Source organism: Diorhabda sublineata, chromosome 8 (genome assembly GCF_026230105.1).
Source record: "Diorhabda sublineata isolate icDioSubl1.1 chromosome 8, icDioSubl1.1, whole genome shotgun sequence".
Taxonomy (NCBI): Eukaryota; Metazoa; Arthropoda; class Insecta; order Coleoptera; family Chrysomelidae; genus Diorhabda; species Diorhabda sublineata.
Window position 1 is genome coordinate 659,998 of NC_079481.1, and position 18,710 is coordinate 678,707.

Genomic DNA, 18,710 nt, shown 5'->3' on the forward strand with positions numbered 1-18,710 from the left:
CTTTTTATGAAAATGTATAACAATTTCGGTTTAAATATTAAAAAAAACGTTGATATAATTAGTTTAACTGATTTTTTTACTAAATCCTGTGACGTGTAGTACCGGCTTAAGCTACAAGACTCGCTCCGATTATCATCCGTTCGCTGGAAAGTGAATATTGATGCAAAACGTTGAACGTATCGTGTAGTACCGGCTTAATTTTGATCTTAATCAGATTTATCAGCCGATTGCGGTTCCTAATCACAATTTCCGAACGCCGTCTTCGATTTTTTGATTGATTTTCGATTTTACTCATAATTGTGTATCGATATTTATTTAAACGTAATATATTTTTATAAATATTAATTTCTTTTTTATTTTTAAAACTTTTAGGAAAAAACGGCTCCAAGCGAAAAACTGGCGCAGTCAGTAGAACTTTTTATGATAATGTATAACAATTTCGGTATACGAGAACGTGCTCTGCGCGATCTTTCCTGAAAAACGCGGTCTAAAATAGCGCGCTATTTGATTTGAATAACAATAAATTATAATAGAGTGTGTGTAAGTTTTGTGCTATGGGAAAGTTGTTTTTAACTCAAAAAATAACAACACATTTTGTAAATATAAAAAAATAGTGGGGAAAACTACATTAGATTGTGGTTGTTACCAAAAGATACAAGTTTTTGGTAAGGATAAATCTTAAACTGAAATAGGGGTGAGTGATTAAGTTAAAAATATTAATAGCGCCCAATTGACAGACAATTTATTATGTACCGTAGTTTTTTTACCGTTAAATATAATAAAAAAACGTTATTTTCGTTAAACAGACGAAGACCCAGCGAAAATTTGTTTATGACACATCGATTTACGGTTAAATATCTACACCTCATTGCGAATTTTGCATGTAGATTTACCGGTGATTAATTTTTGTTGATTTTGAATTTTTTTACGACTAAACGCCTACAAAAACATCCAGGTACCGAGAATATTAATTAAAACTGTTTTTCTTTCGTAACGTATATAAGTGATAGAGCAATTACTTTTCAAGTATAGAATTGTTTTTGTTGAAGAAGTTAACACAACTCCAAATATGCTAAAAGTAAGTCGTTTCTATTTATTTTCTTTAATAATTTCATAAATTTGAGCAATTTTATGTACCAGATACGAAAACAGAAATCGTCTTTGTCGAAATTGATCCATAATTCATGGATCAAGATCCAAGAAAGAAATTAGTACTTTGGATCGATTTTTTTTACGTTCCGGATCGTTTGTAATGATTTTAAGCAGATTTGTCGATCGAACAGACTTCAAACTAATCAAACGTCCATTGTATTGTCCACATTTCGTCCCTTGCGATGTCTGGTCGCTTCGAAAACTTGTATGGGAATTTGGCAAACCCCAATTGTGATCTTAAACCGTTCTATGTAGACTAAACGATAATTTAAAAGAGAAAAAAATATTTTTTAAAAAATTTAACCGATTGACGTTTTATTTTCAGATTTGTTTGGCGTTTTTCACAATTATATGTTGTATTTCCGTGGTTTTCTCGCTTTCCGGACCGGATATACGAAATACAGTTTTGTCGAACGTACAACAAAATCTAAAATCAACGAACGATATAAAAGAACCCACTACAAGTATTAATGATGGAAACGAAGATATCGATACCGCGGATACGATTGTTTTCAGGCCCCTTTTTGTTTATAGACAAAACACGGCCCGAAGATATCGAGTACAAAATGCAAACAGAAGATATTATCGACCGTATTATTAATAATTTACTTAAAACGTTTCTAAAGCCGGTACTATACGATACGTAGAATGCTTCCAAAGTTGAACGGACGCATCCCGTGGTCGTAGTGCGCGTGTTTTTCACGGAAAGTTAGAACGAAGCTGGTACCAACACTTCTGGTATCTACATGCAATTCTTGTGTCGTCTTGCGCGAGAATGCCACGTGTTTTGTATAAAAAATCAAAGTTGCCAACGTGTGGTACCGGCTTAAGCTTCCGGACTCGCTCCGATTATCATCCGTTCGTTGGAAAGTGAATGTTGACGCAAAACGTTCGACGTATCGTGTAGTACCGGCTTAATTATGATCTTAATCACATTTATCAGCCGATTGCGGTTCCTAATCACAATTTCCGAACGCCGTCTTCGATTTTTTGATTGATATACAGTTGAACTGTTATAGAATTTTTGATTTTACTCATAATTAGTTATTGATATTTATTTAAACGTAATATATTTTCATAAATACTAATTTCTTCTTTATTTTTAAAACTTTTAGGGAAAAAAATGGCTCCAAGTGAAAAACTGGCGCAGTCAGTAGAACTTTTTTGATAATTTATAACAATTTCGGTTTAAATATTAAAAAAAACGTTGATATAATTAGTTTAACTGATTATTTTACTAAATCCTGTGACGTGTAGTACCGGCTTAAGCTTCCAGACTCGCTCCGATTATTACCCTTTCGCTGGAAAGTGAATGTTGACGCAAAACGTTGAACGTATCGTGTAGTACCGGCTTAATTTTGATTTTAATTAGATTTATCAGCCGATTGCGGTTCCTAATCACAATTTCCGAACGCCGTCTTCGATTTTTTGATTGATATACTGTTGAACTGTTATAGAATTTTTGATTTTACTCATAATTAGTTATTGATATTTATTTAAACGTAATATATTTTCATAAATACTTATTTCTTCTTTATTTTCAAAACTTTTAGGAAAAAAACGGCTCCAAGCGAAAAACTGGCGCAGTCAGTAGAACTTTTTATGAAAATGTTTAACAATTTCGGTTTAAATATTAAAAAAAACGTTGATTTAATTAGTTTAACTGATTTTTTTACTAAATCCTGTGACGTGTAGTACCGGCTTAAGCTTCCGGACTCGCTCCGATTATCATCCGTTCGTTGGAAAGTGAATATTGACGCAAAACGTTCGACGTATCGTGTAGTACCGGCTTAATTTTGATCTTAATCAGATTTATCAGCCGATTGCGGTTCCTAATCACAATTTCCGAACGCCGTCTTCGATTTTTTGATTGATATACTGTTGAACTGTTATAGAATTTTTGATTTTACTCATAATTAGTTATTGATATTTATTTAAACGTAATATATTTTCATAAATACTAATTTCTTCTTTATTTTTAACACTTTTAGGGAAAAAAACGGCTCCAAGTGAAAAACTGGCGCAGTCAGTAGAACTTTTTATGATAATGTATAACAATTTCGGTTTAAATATTAAAAAAAACGTTGATATAATTAGTTTAACTGATTTTTTTACTAAATCCTGTGATGTGTAGTACCGGTTTAAGCTTCTGGACTCGCTCCGATTATCATCCGTTCGTTGGAAAGTGAATATTGACGCAAAACGTTCGACGTATCGTGTAGTACCGGCTTAATTATGATCTTAATCACATTTATCAGCCGATTGCGGTTCCTAATCACAATTTCCGAACGTCGTTTTCGATTTTTTCATTTGATATACTGTTGAACTGTTATAGAATTTTTGATTTTACTCATAATTGTTTATTGATATTTATTTAAACGTAATATATTTTCATAAATACTAATTTCTTCTTTATTTTTAACACTTTTAGGGAAAAAAAACGGCTCCAAGTGAAAAACTGGCGCAGTCAGTAGAACTTTTTATGAAAATGTTTAACAATTTCGGTTTAAATATTACAAAAAACGTTGATATAATTAGTTTAATTGATTTTTTTACTAAATCCTGTGACGTGTAGTACCGGCTTAAGCTTCCAGACTCGCTCCGATTATTACCCGTTCGCTGGAAAGTGAATGTTGACGCAAAACGTTGAACGTATCGTGTAGTACCGGCTTAATTTTGATCTTAATCAGATTTATCAGCCGATTGCGGTTCCTAATCACAATTTTCGAATTTTTTGATTGATATATTGTTGAACTATTATAGAATTTTTGATTTTACTCATAATTAGTTATTGATATTTATTTAAACGTAATATATTTTTATAAATACTAATTTCTTCTTTATTTTTAACACTTTTAGGAAAAAAACAGCTCCAAGTGAAAAACTGGCGCAGTCAGTAGAACTTTTTATTAAAATGTATAACAATTTCGGTTTAAATATTAAAAAAAACGTTGATTTAATCAGTTTAACTGATTATTTCACTAAATATTGCGATTTATTAAAAGAAAACTACGATTTGATTTGCTAATTAGCAGTTTTCCCTTTTTATACAATTTGCGTCTGTTATAATCGCAATTTTAATAAAAAAACTAAATTATTAACTGTTTTTATTCACTTCTAAAATACATTTCCATTAAAAACAACATTCCAATCACCAAAATCAGAAGCTATTAATACTTGTTATAAAAAAAAAATTGAACATAATCAAAATTCCGATACTAGATTTATTGAAATAAAAGTTTATTGACCTGTGATCATTTATTTGTTGATAATTATTGTTGAAACGGTTGAGAACAGTTATTCCAATCTATGACCTCTTTCACACGTTGTACGACCGGTTTTAAAACCGTATCGTTATGAGTCGAAATCGTGAAACAAGGTACTAATTTATTTTCAGCTTTACCCAAGAAATTCTTAACGTAGATGGGTACTTTGTGTCCAATGTTGCCATCGTTAACTAAAAATACATAATTTTTCGAGTTAAAAACCTATAAATTATTCGAAAATGAAAGATAACACAATATTTGTAAGCCGGAGCGATATTTGGTCTTCGAAGGTCGTCCGGTCTCGTCTAAACTTTGCTACGCAATATTTTACTGTTTACAACGAACTAGCAATCTCGTCCTGAGTAGAATCTAGTTCGGTTTAAGTGAAAAAAAAATTGTTTTACCTAAAATTCCTATGGTCAATTGTTCTCCAAGGAATTCTCCATTGCAGGTACAATTCTCCCAGCCTCTCCCTTCGTAAATAGTACCGTCTTGATCGACGATGAAATTATAAAGTATATCTGGTTCTTTTAGCTCATTCATATGCCGATTCTGGATCACCCTGACGCAGCTAGAATAGTAGTAGTTTCCCCCGCATACATTTCCATCAGACGCGTCGATTTCTATCAAAGAAACTTTTCGTAAAGGCAATTTCAATTTCACCATTTCCCTTGTTGGGTAAACGGTCGTCCATTTGCTTTTAACTATCAAGTGAAAATTCGATTTTTCATAACCTACGAACGATTTTATTTAAAGTAAACCGGTAGCTAGCTCCATCTGTTAAGTCATAACTTACCTAACCAAATCAACAGAGAAACCCCCACGAACAAACCAACAATCACCATCAAAATAAAAGTAACCAACCATATTTTATCGCAAATACTCCATATGGTATTGGATCTTGGTATTAACGGCGTGGATTCTTCTGTACGATCTTCGTCGGCGTTGGTATCGTTATCTAAACTTTCTTTAAGTTTATTAGCGCTTAAATTTATTGTGACGCTTTTAGGGGTTGTCGGATTTCGACTAGATTCCTTCGGGTCGATGTTACCACCCCGATTTGAACCATCGATTTTCGTAAGATACGATTTACCAACCGAATCGTTTTTACCAACAAGAATATCCGCTGGAGAAGAATCGTTACTCGAATAAAGTTTATTGTTCGGCGTTGTTTGCATAATTTCTGCCGATATTTTTTCCGTAGATACCCCTGAGGAAATAAGGATAATTATTTTAATCAAAGGACGTCGAGGTTTAACTTTCTAAACCAATCACCGATATAATACGACAGATTTTTGAACGAACCCTGTACGTTTTGTTAACAATATTTCTCGTTTCAACTTGCCCCTATATTCCCCATATCCATGGCTATCTGATATACATCTGACAACATCGCAATACTTCGAAATTGCCATTTTATTAACAGTTTTTGAAATAATCTGTATTCCAATTTATTGGGACAACCTTTATATAATGAGGTTCGTAACCTCGGTTATTAACATCGAGACTGATTATATTTTTTACCTACGGTATTTGAAATGAAAATAAAAGTTAATCAACGCTGATAATATAATCGAATGTAAAGGATAATCGTTAAATTTATTTATAATTAAAACACTGGGGGGAAACAGTGTTAATAAGGGGGTCGGACAAATTAACAAACAAATAATTTATGGATAAGATAGGTGGTGATTTCCTTTACGATTAGATCTATTAAACAAAGTAAATTTTATTTATAATTAAACGTCGTAACAGATAAATAATACGGGGTATTATCAAAAAATATTATTCCTTTAAAAAAAAAAAACGGTAATTATACATTTGGTTTTTTGGCTCTAGAAAATCGAAAAATGGATGGATTTTGATGATCTTGGTCTCAAAATGTTCCATTTTACGGCGGGTTTATAAAAAAAATTAGTAGAAATAGCTGGAATGAAAATTTCTCATAGTTTTTTCAGTTTTTATAGCTTAAAATGAAATCGATGAAAAACAATCAATTTTCGTGAATAGTTTCGTACTATATTCTTCAATGTTAATAGTTTTTGGACCATTAAAAATCGAAAAATAGATAAATTTTATAATTTTGGTCTCAAAATATTCCATTTTACCACGAATTTATGAAAAACACGGGGGTAGTGGCTGAATTTGCGGTTATTAATAGTTTTAAACCTTAAATAGTAGAAAAACTTTTTATTTTTTTTTTCAAAATACTCATTTTTTTATGTAAATTGCGAAAAAAAAATATACGAACTTGATTCCACGACGTCAGAAACAGTTACGAAGGATTATATGTAGAATGTCATTTTTTTTGCATTTAAAGTCATGAAACTGTAGAAAATATTTATTTTTTTCAATTTTCGTATTTTTTTTATAAATCCGCCGTAAAATGGAACATTTTGAGACCAAGGTCATTGAAATCCGTCCATTTTTTGATTTTCTAGAGCCAACCTAACCTAACCTAACCTAACCTAACTTAACCAAAAAACCAGGTAACCGCGAAAGTGTATAATTACCGAAAAAACTCTTGATATTTCTATTAATACATAATTTAATTAATCGTATTCAATCTGTGGTACGAGGTTGGTTCTAAAATTATCTAGTTTGACCTAAAGATGGCGGTAATTGCTTGTATACTGCATATGTTTAAAGTATTTGTTTGGTAGATTCTAATTTGGTTGAGATTGCTTCAATAAAAACCGTTCCATCTACAGGAATTGGTTTTTGGGGATATTCGTGAGGTAATTTTCGGGAAAACGATTTCATTTGATTAAGAAGAAAGTATTGTTTGCACCAGCTTTAATATCCGTTATTGCAATGGCCAAAATTAACGAATTAAATCTATCCCATGCGCCTTTTTCGCCAGATTTAGTCCCCTCGGAATATGTCCTGTTTTCTAGACTTGAAAAAACGCCGTAAAATGGAACATTTTGAGACCAAGATCATTAAAATCCGTCCATTTTTCGATTTTCTAGAGCCAACCTAACCTAACCTAACCAATAAACCAGGTGACCGCAAAAGTGTATAATTACCAAAAAAAAAAACGAATTGGGATTAAAAATAAATTGGTTTTTCACCTGAAGAATCAGTCGATATAACCAAAACACATGTTTTGGATCGGATTGTAATCCCAAGTGTTCAAACGAATACAAAAAATGTCTTATTGGAGATTATTTCGAAAAACTACAAAGTCTTATCTAATTATGAATATTTGTTGCAGCCCTCGTATAAATATATCGTGGTTAAAAGTAATTTTTAGTACAATAATAAAAATTAAACTTATAATAAATATGTTTCTTAGTTTTCCTTGTTTGTTTATTATTATTAAAAAAACTAGAAACGAATTTATTAATTATTAAGCCCAAAACTAGTTTAAACTAGATATAAACGAATGGGTATTACAACGTAAAAATCGATGGAAAAGAGGTTAAATCTGTCATGGAATAAAAAAGAAGAAGAAAAAAGCACCGTTAATAAATTATTATTATGTTTCTTAGCTTTGCTTCTTTGTTTATTATTATTAAAAAAACTAGAAACGAATTTATTAATTATTAAGCCCAAAACTAGTTTAAAATAGATATAAACGAATGGATATTACATGATGGAGTAGAGGTTAAATCTGTCATGGAATAAAAAAAGAAGAAGAAAAAAGCACCGTTAGTAAATTATTATTTTATGGTTAATATTTCACGACGTATTCTGATTTTTAACCATGGTACCATACAACTATGGGATCTTGGTATATATCTCCAAGTGATTAAAATGGTTTTTATAAAACTTCGAAGCATTCAAATATGAGTTTGGACATAAAAACAGACACACGTTTACATCACGTCTTCTTTATTGGAATATCTTTGACCACTGAACCGTTTTTTCAAGTCTAGAAAACAGGACATATTCCGAGGGGACTAAATCTGGCGGAAAAGGCGCTCGGGATAGATTTAATTCGTTAATTTTGGCCATTTCAATAACGGACGTTTAAGCTGGTGCAAACAATACTTTCTTCTTAATCAAATGAAATCGTTTTCCCGAAAATTACCTCACGAATATCACCAAAAACCAATTCCTGTAGATGGAACGGTTTTTATTGAAGCAATCTCAACCAAATTAGAATCTACCAAACAAATACTTTAAACATATGCAGTATACAAGCAATTACCGCCATCTTTAGGTCAAACTAGGTAATTTTAGAACCAACCTCGTACCACATATTGAATACAACTAATTAAATTATGTATTAATAGAAATATCAAGAGTTTTTTCGGTAATTATACACTTTCGCGGTCACCTGGTTTTTTGGTTAAGTTAGGTTAGGTTAGGTTAGGTTAGGTTGGCTCTAGAAAATCAAAAAATGGACGGATTTCAATGACCTTGGTCTCAAAATGTTCCATTTTACGGCGGATTTATAAAAAAAATACGAAAATTGAAAAAAATAAATATTTTCTACAGTTTCATGACTTTAAATGCAAAAAAAATAACTTTCTACATATAATCCTTCGTAACTGTTTCTGACGTCGTGGAATCAAGTTCGTATATTTTTTTTCTCGCAATTTACATAAAAAAATGAGTATTTTGAAAAAAAAATAAAAAGTTTTTCTACTATTTAAGGTTTAAAACTATTAAAAACCGCAAATTCAGCCACTACCCCCGTGTTTTTCATAAATTCGTGGTAAAATGGAATATTTTGAGACCAAAATTATAAAATTTATCTATTTTTCGATTTTTAATGGTCCAAAAACTATTAACATTGAAGAATATAGTACGAAACTATTTACGAAAATTGATTGTTTTTCATCGATTTCATTTTAAGCTATAAAAACTGAAAAAACTATGAGAAATTTTCATTCCGGCTATTTCTACTAATTTTTTTTATAAACCCGCCGTAAAATGGAACATTTTGAGACCAAGATCATCAAAATCCATCCATTTTTCGATTTTCTAGAGCCAAAAAACCAAATGTATAATTACCGTTTTTTCCACGAAAACCAATATTTAAAACGATATTTTTCATAATTCGATTTTATAAATACGCAAAACAACTTACCAATTGCGTCTGGTTTAGTCCGGTTATCAGTCATTTTTACCGTTTCTTCGATGTTAATAACAGCATCGTCAAATCTATCGTATTAAATTGATAAAGGAGTTAAAAAACTGTAATTAGGTAATTGACAAGCACGTCGTGGGGATTTCCTCCTACTAAAAAACCAATCTCATACTACGACTCACGTATAACTCGAAACAATTATAAATTTTGATACCAAATCACGTACAATCGTCTGTCTTACACTCGGACCGCACTATTTAAATTATGATAAAAGTTAGAGATATCAATTAATTAACAAAGGAAATGAAACGGTTGACAAAACGTTTAAATAAATATTATTTCAACGATGAATTATTATTTCACCTTTAGGCCGATGATTTGTTTACCGGGGGCGTTCGAAAGGATCACGGAAATCAATCGCGGAACGTTTTTGAACAGTCAAAACGTCGAATTGATGGTTCGCCCCTCGTATAATCATCATTCGACATAATCCGTAGTAAATTCGCTTCATTAGTTATTATTTTTTATTGAAATCAAGTTGATTTTTATCGATATAAAATCTAGTATTTACATGAATTTTATCTATTTTGAAAATATATACGAACCACGTTTAATTCCGATGTTTTCTGTATACTATTAAATCAGAACTTGTACTTAAATTTATTCCTTTCGTGTTTTGTTTTAATTTAATGAATTACGGCACGAAATTCAGGATGAAACGCGTCCTTTGCAGGACCGGTTTCATTGGAAAATTTATTCCGTTATAATAATCATTAAAAATAGAGAAAACATCGAAGAAATTTGAGGAAATAAAAGGAGAAAAGAAAAATGTAAAAGGAAAACATATTTTTTGTATCAAAATATGGAAAATTGAAAGCTCGGATTCAATCAAAAGGTTTAGAGCTATTTAGAGAAATTGAGCAGTATTAAATTCGATCATTTTGGGCCCCAGTGTCCCCTAGTCGGCATTAACGGACCCTCTAGTACCCCAACGAATCGCATGTACCCCAAAAGCTCTAAAACCGTAGGTCAGGTCATTTATATTCCCTTTTCAAAAAGAGAAGCGACCAGGACAAGGATTATTTGGTATCTAATGGCACTAGGTATCAATTTGATCCTTCAATTTAATATCATAATCATCCTTTGATTGTTATTACATCAATGAATCAAAAATGACTTGTAAAAACGCAGACTACAATCCGTAGTTCTCTATATATAAGATAAAAGCTGAAAGAAAACATATTTTTGAGCTCATCAATATAAATACGACTTTAATTTAACAAATTAATTGTCGAGAATAAAAATTTCGAATAGTTAGTATCGTTTAATAAAGTGAGATGCTTGATTTGCGAACCGGTTTTGTATCTAACTAACCTCTTCAGTACGATGATTCTTTCTAAGAGTCGTAGGTGGAGAAACGTCAGATCAAAACCGGTCCTGTTAGTGAGGAGGATCAGTTTTCCTCAATTTAAATTGGAATGTCATTTGGAAATCAATTCTTTAGTTTGCAGTATCTACTGACGATCTAAGAGAATTTAGTTGGGTTCGGTAATTCTTATCAATAATTTAATGTAGAATTTTATTTGAATTTTGATATAAACGGACACGCGAATGAGAAATTAGAGAAAATATTAATTGCGTGGTGGAGTTTAGTTTATAGTTAATCGCCGAACATAATGGCCGACGATGAGGAGTTTAACAAGGTAATACCTTTATTTTGCATTGCAAATTTTTATTATTGTAATAAAAACTGTAATTTGTAATAATTTTACCTGGCGAACTGCGAAAAGTATTCAAAAAATCAACATAATCCGTTGCTTTTAATTACTAATCCCTTTAGCTGCGAAAAATGACACCAAATAGTACAGGACGATGTCGAATTGAGGTTAGAAAAATAAAAGAACCCATCGATATATTAAAATGTATATTAACTGAAAAAAATAAATATTTCCTAGTCCTTGATTGGTTCATATTGAGCGAAATTATTGAGATCCATATCCACAATAATCAAAAAAATAGTTTACTAAGAGCGACCGTGCTAATTAAACACCAAAGTGTACTAATACTAATATATTTACTGAAGCAAATAAACATTTCACATTCCTCGATTGATTTATATTGAAAGAAACGATCGGGATTCATAGCTGTAGATGAAATTCGAATCCGCAACAATCAAAAAAGTGGTTAACGAAGAGCGACCGTGTTAATTAAACACCAAACTGTACTAATACTAATATATTTACTGAGGAAAATAAACATTTCTCATTCCTCGATTGATTTATATTGAAAGAAACGATCGGGATTCATAGCTGTAGATGAAATTCGAATCCGCAACAATCAAAAAAGACGTTAACGAAGAACGACCGTGTTAATTAAACACCAAACTGTACTAATACTAATATATTTACTGAGGAAAATAAACATTTCTCATTCCTCGATTGATTTATATTGAAAGAAACGATCGGGATTCATAGCTGTAGATGAAATTCGAATCCACAACAATCAAAAAAGTGGTTAACGAAGAGCGACCGTGTTAATTAAACACCAAACTGTACTAATACTAATATATTTACTGAGGAAAATAAACATTTCTCATTCCTCGATTGATTTATATTGAAAGAAACGATAGGGATTCATAGCTGTAGATGAAATTCGAATCCGCAACAATCAAAAAAGTCGTTAACGAAGAACGACCGTGTTAATTAAACACCAAACTGTACTAATACTAATATATTTACTGAGGAAAATAAACATTTCTCATTCCTCGATTGATTTATATTGAAAGAAACGATCGGGATTCATAGCTGTAGATGAAATTCGAATCCACAACAATCAAAAAAGTGGTTAACGAAGAGCGACCGTGCTAATTAAACACCAAAGTGTACTAATACTAATATATTTACTGAGGAAAATAAACATTTCTCATTCCTCGATTGATTTATATTGAAAGAAACGATCGGGATTCATAGCTGTAGATGAAATTCGAATCCACAACAATCAAAAAAGTGGTTAACGAAGAGCGACCGTGTTAATTAAACACCAAACTGTACTAATACTAATATATTTACTGAGGAAAATAAACATTTCTCATTCCTCGATTGATTTATATTGAAAGAAACGATAGGGATTCATAGCTGTAGATGAAATTCGAATCCGCAACAATCAAAAAAGTCGTTAACGAAGAACGACCGTGTTAATTAAACACCAAACTGTACTAATACTAATATATTTACTGAGGAAAATAAACATTTCTCATTCCTCGATTGATTTATATTGAAAGAAACGATCGGGATTCATAGCTGTAGATGAAATTCGAATCCACAACAATCAAAAAAGTGGTTAACGAAGAGCGACCGTGCTAATTAAACACCAAAGTGTACTAATACTAATATATTTACTGAGGAAAATAAACATTTCTCATTCCTCGATTGATTTATATTGAAAGAAACGATCGGGATTCATAGCTGTAGATGAAATTCGAATCCACAACAATCAAAAAAGTGGTTAACGAAGAGCGACCGTGTTAATTAAACACCAAACTGTACTAATACTAATATATTTACTGAGGAAAATAAACATTTCTCATTCCTCGATTGATTTATATTGAAAGAAACGATCGGGATTCATAGCTGTAGATGAAATTCGAATCCACAACAATCAAAAAAGTGGTTAACGAAGAGCGACCGTGTTAATTAAACACCAAAGTGTACTAATACTAATATATTTACTGAGGAAAATAAACATTTCACATTCCTCGATTGATTTATATTGAAAGAAACGATCGGGATTCATAGCTGTAGATGAAATTCGAATCCACAACAATCAAAAAAGTGGTTAACGAAGAGCGACCGTGTTAATTAAACACCAAAGTGTACTAATACTAATATATTTACTGAGGAAAATAAACATTTCTCATTCCTCGATTGATTTATATTGAAAGAAACGATCGGGATTCATAGCTGTAGATGAAATTCGAATCCACAACAATCAAAAAAGTGGTTAACGAAGAGCGACCGTGTTAATTAAACACCAAAGTGTACTAATACTAATATATTTACTGAGGAAAATAAACATTTCTCATTCCTCGATTGATTTATATTGAAAGAAACGATCGGGATTCATAGCTGTAGATGAAATTCGAATCCACAACAATCAAAAAAGTGGTTAACGAAGAGCGACCGTGTTAATTAAACACCAAAGTGTACTAATACTAATATATTTACTGAGGAAAATAAACATTTCTCATTCCTCGATTGATTTATATTGAAAGAAACGATCGGGATTCATAGCTGTAGATGAAATTCGAATCCACAACAATCAAAAAAGTGGTTAACGAAGAGCGACCGTGTTAATTAAACACCAAAGTGTACTAATACTAATATATTTACTGAGGAAAATAAACATTTCTCATTCCTCGATTGATTTATATTGAAAGAAACGATCGGGATTCATAGCTGTAGATGAAATTCGAATCCACAACAATCAAAAAAGTGGTTAACGAAGAGCGACCGTGTTAATTAAACACCAAAGTGTACTAATACTAATATATTTACTGAGGAAAATAAACATTTCTCATTCCTCGATTGATTTATATTGAAAGAAACGATCGGGATTCATAGCTGTAGATGAAATTCGAATCCACAACAATCAAAAAAGTGGTTAACGAAGAGCGACCGTGTTAATTAAACACCAAACTGTACTAATACTAATATATTTACTGAGGAAAATAAACATTTCTCATTCCTCGATTGATTTATATTGAAAGAAACGATCGGGATTCATAGTTGTACATGAAATTCGAATCCACAACAATCAAAAAAGTGGTTAACGAAGAGCGACCGTGTTAATTAAACACCAAACTGTACTAATACTAATATATTTACTGAGGAAAATAAACATTTCTCATTCCTCGATTGATTTATATTGAAAGAAACGATCGGGATTCATAGTTGTACATGAAATTCGAATCCACAACAATCAAAAAAGTGGTTAACGAAGAGCGACCGTGTTAATTAAACACCAAACTGTACTAATACTAATATATTTACTGAGGAAAATAAACATTTCTCATTCCTCGATTGATTTATATTGAAAGAAACGATCGGGATTCATAGTTGTACATGAAATTCGAATCCACAACAATCAAAAAAGTGGTTAACGAAGAGCGACCGTGTTAATTAAACACCAAACTGTACTAATACTAATATATTTACTGAGGAAAATAAACATTTCTCATTCCTCGATTGATTTATATTGAAAGAAACGATCGGGATTCATAGCTGTAGATGAAATTCGAATCCACAACAATCAAAAAAGTGGTTAACGAAGAGCGACCGTGCTAATTAAACACCAAACTGTACTAATACTAATATATTTACTGAGGAAAATAAACATTTCTCATTCCTCGATTGATTTATATTGAAAGAAACGATCGGGATTCATAGTTGTACATGAAATTCGAATCCACAACAATCAAAAAAGTGGTTAACGAAGAGCGACCGTGTTAATTAAACACCAAACTGTACTAATACTAATATATTTACTGAGGAAAATAAACATTTCTCATTCCTCGATTGATTTATATTGAAAGAAACGATCGGGATTCATAGCTGTAGATGAAATTCGAATCCACAACAATCAAAAAAGTGGTTAACGAAGAGCGACCGTGTTAATTAAACACCAAACTGTACTAATACTAATATATTTACTGAGGAAAATAAACATTTCTCATTCCTCGATTGATTTATATTGAAAGAAACGATCGGGATTCATAGCTGTAGATGAAATTCGAATCCACAACAATCAAAAAAGTGGTTAACGAAGAGCGACCGTGTTAATTAAACACCAAAGTGTACTAATACTAATATATTTACTGAGGAAAATAAACATTTCTCATTCCTCGATTGATTTATATTGAAAGAAACGATCGGGATTCATAGCTGTAGATGAAATTCGAATCCACAACAATCAAAAAAGTGGTTAACGAAGAGCGACCGTGTTAATTAAGCACCAAACTGTACTAATACTAATATATTTACTGAGGAAAATAAACATTTCTCATTCCTCGATTGATTTATATTGAAATAAACGATTAGGATTCATAGCTGTAGATGGAATTCGAATCCGCAACAATCAAAAAAGTGGTTAACGAAGAGCGACCGTGCTAATTAAACACCAAACTGTACTAATACTAATATATTTACTGAGGAAAATAAACATTTCTCATTCCTCGATTGATTTATATTGAAATAAACGATTAGGATTCATAGCTGTAGATGGAATTCGAATCCGCAACAATCAAAAAAGTGGTTAACGAAGAGCGACCGTGCTAATTAAACACCAAACTGTACTAATACTAATATATTTCCTAGCTTTCGAATACTTATGTATTCATCGTCTGAGGAATAATTAGTTGAGATTCGAGGCGGTTTTAAATTGTGTTTTTTCTCATTTTCATTATCGTATGGATTTACAGGGTTGTATTTAAGTTATTTTAAGTTAATACATCATTTTGTTTTGTGAATTTTAGACGCATCATTCTGTATAATGAATAAATAACATTTTTGTTCTAACTGCAGTTTTTTTTCATTTTATTTTGAAAATTATTGAATCATTTCGAAAAATCCTTCATTCTGAAGTACTTTGACTGCGATTCTTCTATAAAAGGATACAAAAATAACAATTAATCACGATAAATTCGTCGAATAATGTGTTTGGGCTTTTCCCACCTTCCGAATGTGTCGATCCACGTCAAATTTTCGATCAAACTCAGTTGCTATGTTACTAAATAAAAATGAAACAGCCAAAGTGTTATCCGAAAATATTATACTGTTATAATATTTGTTTGATTCGTTATATTATTTAAACAATAAAAATGGAGAAGCCCGCGAGTGGTAATACTAAGAAACCGAGTAGTAAATTGGTCCTTCTTCAAGGTATAAGGAGATTCGCGATGCCTAGCAGGTCCTTCAGCGAAGGCACGCAAAATGTAAGTCGATTGGTGTAATTATCGATTCGAAAAGTTATTTGTAACAAAAGTTCATGCATGTCGGACGTTAATTAATCTTAAAAAATTCGAATTAACGTACTAAGTGCGTTTTATTCAACAAAAATCATCGACAACTACTCGTTATTCCATATTTAATATATAATGTATCATTATTTGTATGAACAAAGTTTATTCTACGGTTTTCTATTTACTGCTACAACTATCGGCACGCATGATCAACGCGTTTCTGAAGCTGAATTGTAGACAAAGTGATTTTCAAAGTTGAGAAAGCTCTGTTCAAAATGGGATGATTCTGAGACTAGTATTCGAAGCTGTTCGATCGTAATAAACCCGCGAATGTTGTTGTTGTTATGTGTAAACTATGAACGGCGAGTTTCATGAAGCGATTCGATGAGGAAATCGTGGAAAATCGACCCCATTTGAAGAAGAATAAACAGCAGATAATGTATCTTATGATAAACAACTTGGTATCCACCATATTTTCCGTATCCGGTCCCTAGTTACTATTTTCTGTTCCCAGAAATCGAGAAGTTGATCCGCTGGATAGTAATTAAGAGTTTGTTGATTGTTTGTTTTAAGTAAAACCCCCAAATAATCATTTGGAAAGTTTCCGAGCAATCAACAAGAGATTGAGAAGATTTCCGTTAATTTCTATTGAATTTTATTCCTTTTCGTTTATTTTCTCAAGTTTTCTGTGGTTTTTATGACTTTCCATTATGTTTACATCAATTCCTCAATAATTTTTCTCAATTTCGAATAATTTTCGTCGATTTTCATTAGTTTTAACTAAGTTTTCATTAGTTTTCACTTGTTTACTTAAGTTTACCGCAATTTCCGTGACTTTCCCTCGATTTTACTCATCGATTTCGTTGTTTTCTTGGATTTTCTGCGATTTTCATCGCTTTCCATCTATTTTTTTGCTTTTTCTCATTAATTTTTGTCAATATCCATGGATTTTCGTCGATTTTCATTAGTTTTTAATAAGTTTTCATTAGTTTTCGCTGGCTTACTTAAGTTTACCGCAATTTCCGTGACTTTCCCTCGATTTTACTCATCGATTTCGTTGTTTTCTTGGATTTTCTGCGATTTTCATCGCTTTCCATCTATTTTTTTGCTTTTTCTCATTAATTTTTGTCAATATCCATGGATTTTCGTCGATTTTCATTAGTTTTTAATAAGTTTTCATTAGTTTTCGCTGGCTTACTCAAGTTTACCGCAATTTCCGTGACTTTCCCTCGATTTTACTCATCGATTTCGTTGTTTTCTTGGATTTTCTGCGATTTTCATCGCTTTCCATTTATTTTTTTGCTTTTTCTCATTAATTTTTGTCAATATCCATGGATTTTCGTCGATTTTCATTAGTTTTTAATAAGTTTTCATTAGTTTTCGCTGGCTTACTCAAGTTTACCGCAATTTCCGTGACTTTCCCTCGATTTTACTCATCGATTTCGTTGTTTTCTTGGATTTTCTGCGATTTTCATCGCTTTCCATTTATTTTTTTGCTATTTCCCATTAATTTTTGTCAATATCCATGGATTTTCGTCGATTTTCATTAGTTTTCCTCAAATTTTCATTAATTTTCGCTTGCTTACTCAAGTTTACTGTAATTTCCATGGCTTTCCCTCGATTTTACTCATCAATTTCGTTGTTTTCTTGGATTTTCTGCGATTTTCATCGCTTTCCATTTATTTTTTTGCTTTTTCTCATTAATTTTTGTCAATATCCATGGATTTTCGTCGATTTTCATTAGTTTTTAATAAGTTTTCATTAGTTTTCGCTGGCTTACTCAAGTTTACCGCAATTTCCGTGACTTTCCCTCGATTTTACTCATCGATTTCGTTGTTTTCTTGGATTTTCTGCGATTTTCATCGCTTTCCATTTATTTTTTTGCTATTTCTCATTAATTTTTGTCAATATCCATGGATTTTCGTCGATTTTCATTAGTTTTCGTCAAATTTTCATTAATTTTCGCTTGCTTACTCAAGTTTACCGCAATTTCCGTGACTTTCCCTCGATTTTACTCATCAATTTCGTTGTTTTCTTGGATTTTCTGCGATTTTCATCGCTTTCCATTTATTTTTTTGCTTTTTCTCATTAATTTTATGTCAATATCCATGGATTTTCGTCGATTTTCATTAGTTTTTAATAAGTTTTCATTAGTTTTTGCTGGCTTACTCAAGTTTACTGCAATTTCCGTGACTTTCCCTCGATTTTACTCATCAATTTCGTTGTTTTCTTGGAT

General features: G+C 31.6%; 2 protein-coding genes across 2 annotated transcripts in view; one reads left to right on the forward strand and one right to left on the reverse strand.

Moving 5' to 3' along the window:
• Positions 1-4,242: 4,242 nt before the first annotated feature.
• Positions 4,243-9,801, reverse strand: LOC130447499 (peptidoglycan recognition protein 1-like). The gene is made up of 4 exons (XM_056784357.1): positions 9,460-9,801; positions 5,215-5,628; positions 4,823-5,152; positions 4,243-4,609 (listed from the first exon to the last, which is right to left on the reverse strand). Exons 1-4 carry the CDS (start codon positions 9,491-9,493, stop codon positions 4,425-4,427), a joined length of 963 nt encoding a protein of 320 aa, XP_056640335.1. The 5' UTR covers positions 9,494-9,801; the 3' UTR covers positions 4,243-4,424.
• A 6,606-nt stretch (positions 9,802-16,407) lies between these two features.
• Positions 16,408-18,710, forward strand: part of LOC130447810 (dynein axonemal heavy chain 5) — a 97,097-nt gene continuing 94,794 nt past the window's right edge. Inside the window, exon 1 of the mRNA XM_056784836.1 lies at positions 16,408-16,447. Within this exon, the coding sequence (XP_056640814.1) occupies positions 16,412-16,447 (36 nt within the window). The 5' untranslated portion in view covers positions 16,408-16,411. The remainder of the gene's footprint in view (positions 16,448-18,710) is intronic.

Bases quoted from the DNA above. Each gene is read 5' to 3' on its own strand.
- LOC130447499 (XM_056784357.1), bottom strand. From the start codon at position 9,493: ATGACTGATAACCGGACTAAACCAGACGCAATTG. The intron at 5,629-9,459 runs GTAAGTTGTTTT...TTATTTCCTCAG, and splicing joins GACTAAACCAGACGCAATTG to GGGTATCTACGGAAAAAATA. The intron at 4,610-4,822 runs GTAAAACAATTT...ATGTATTTTTAG, and splicing joins ATTGACCATAGGAATTTTAG to TTAACGATGGCAACATTGGA.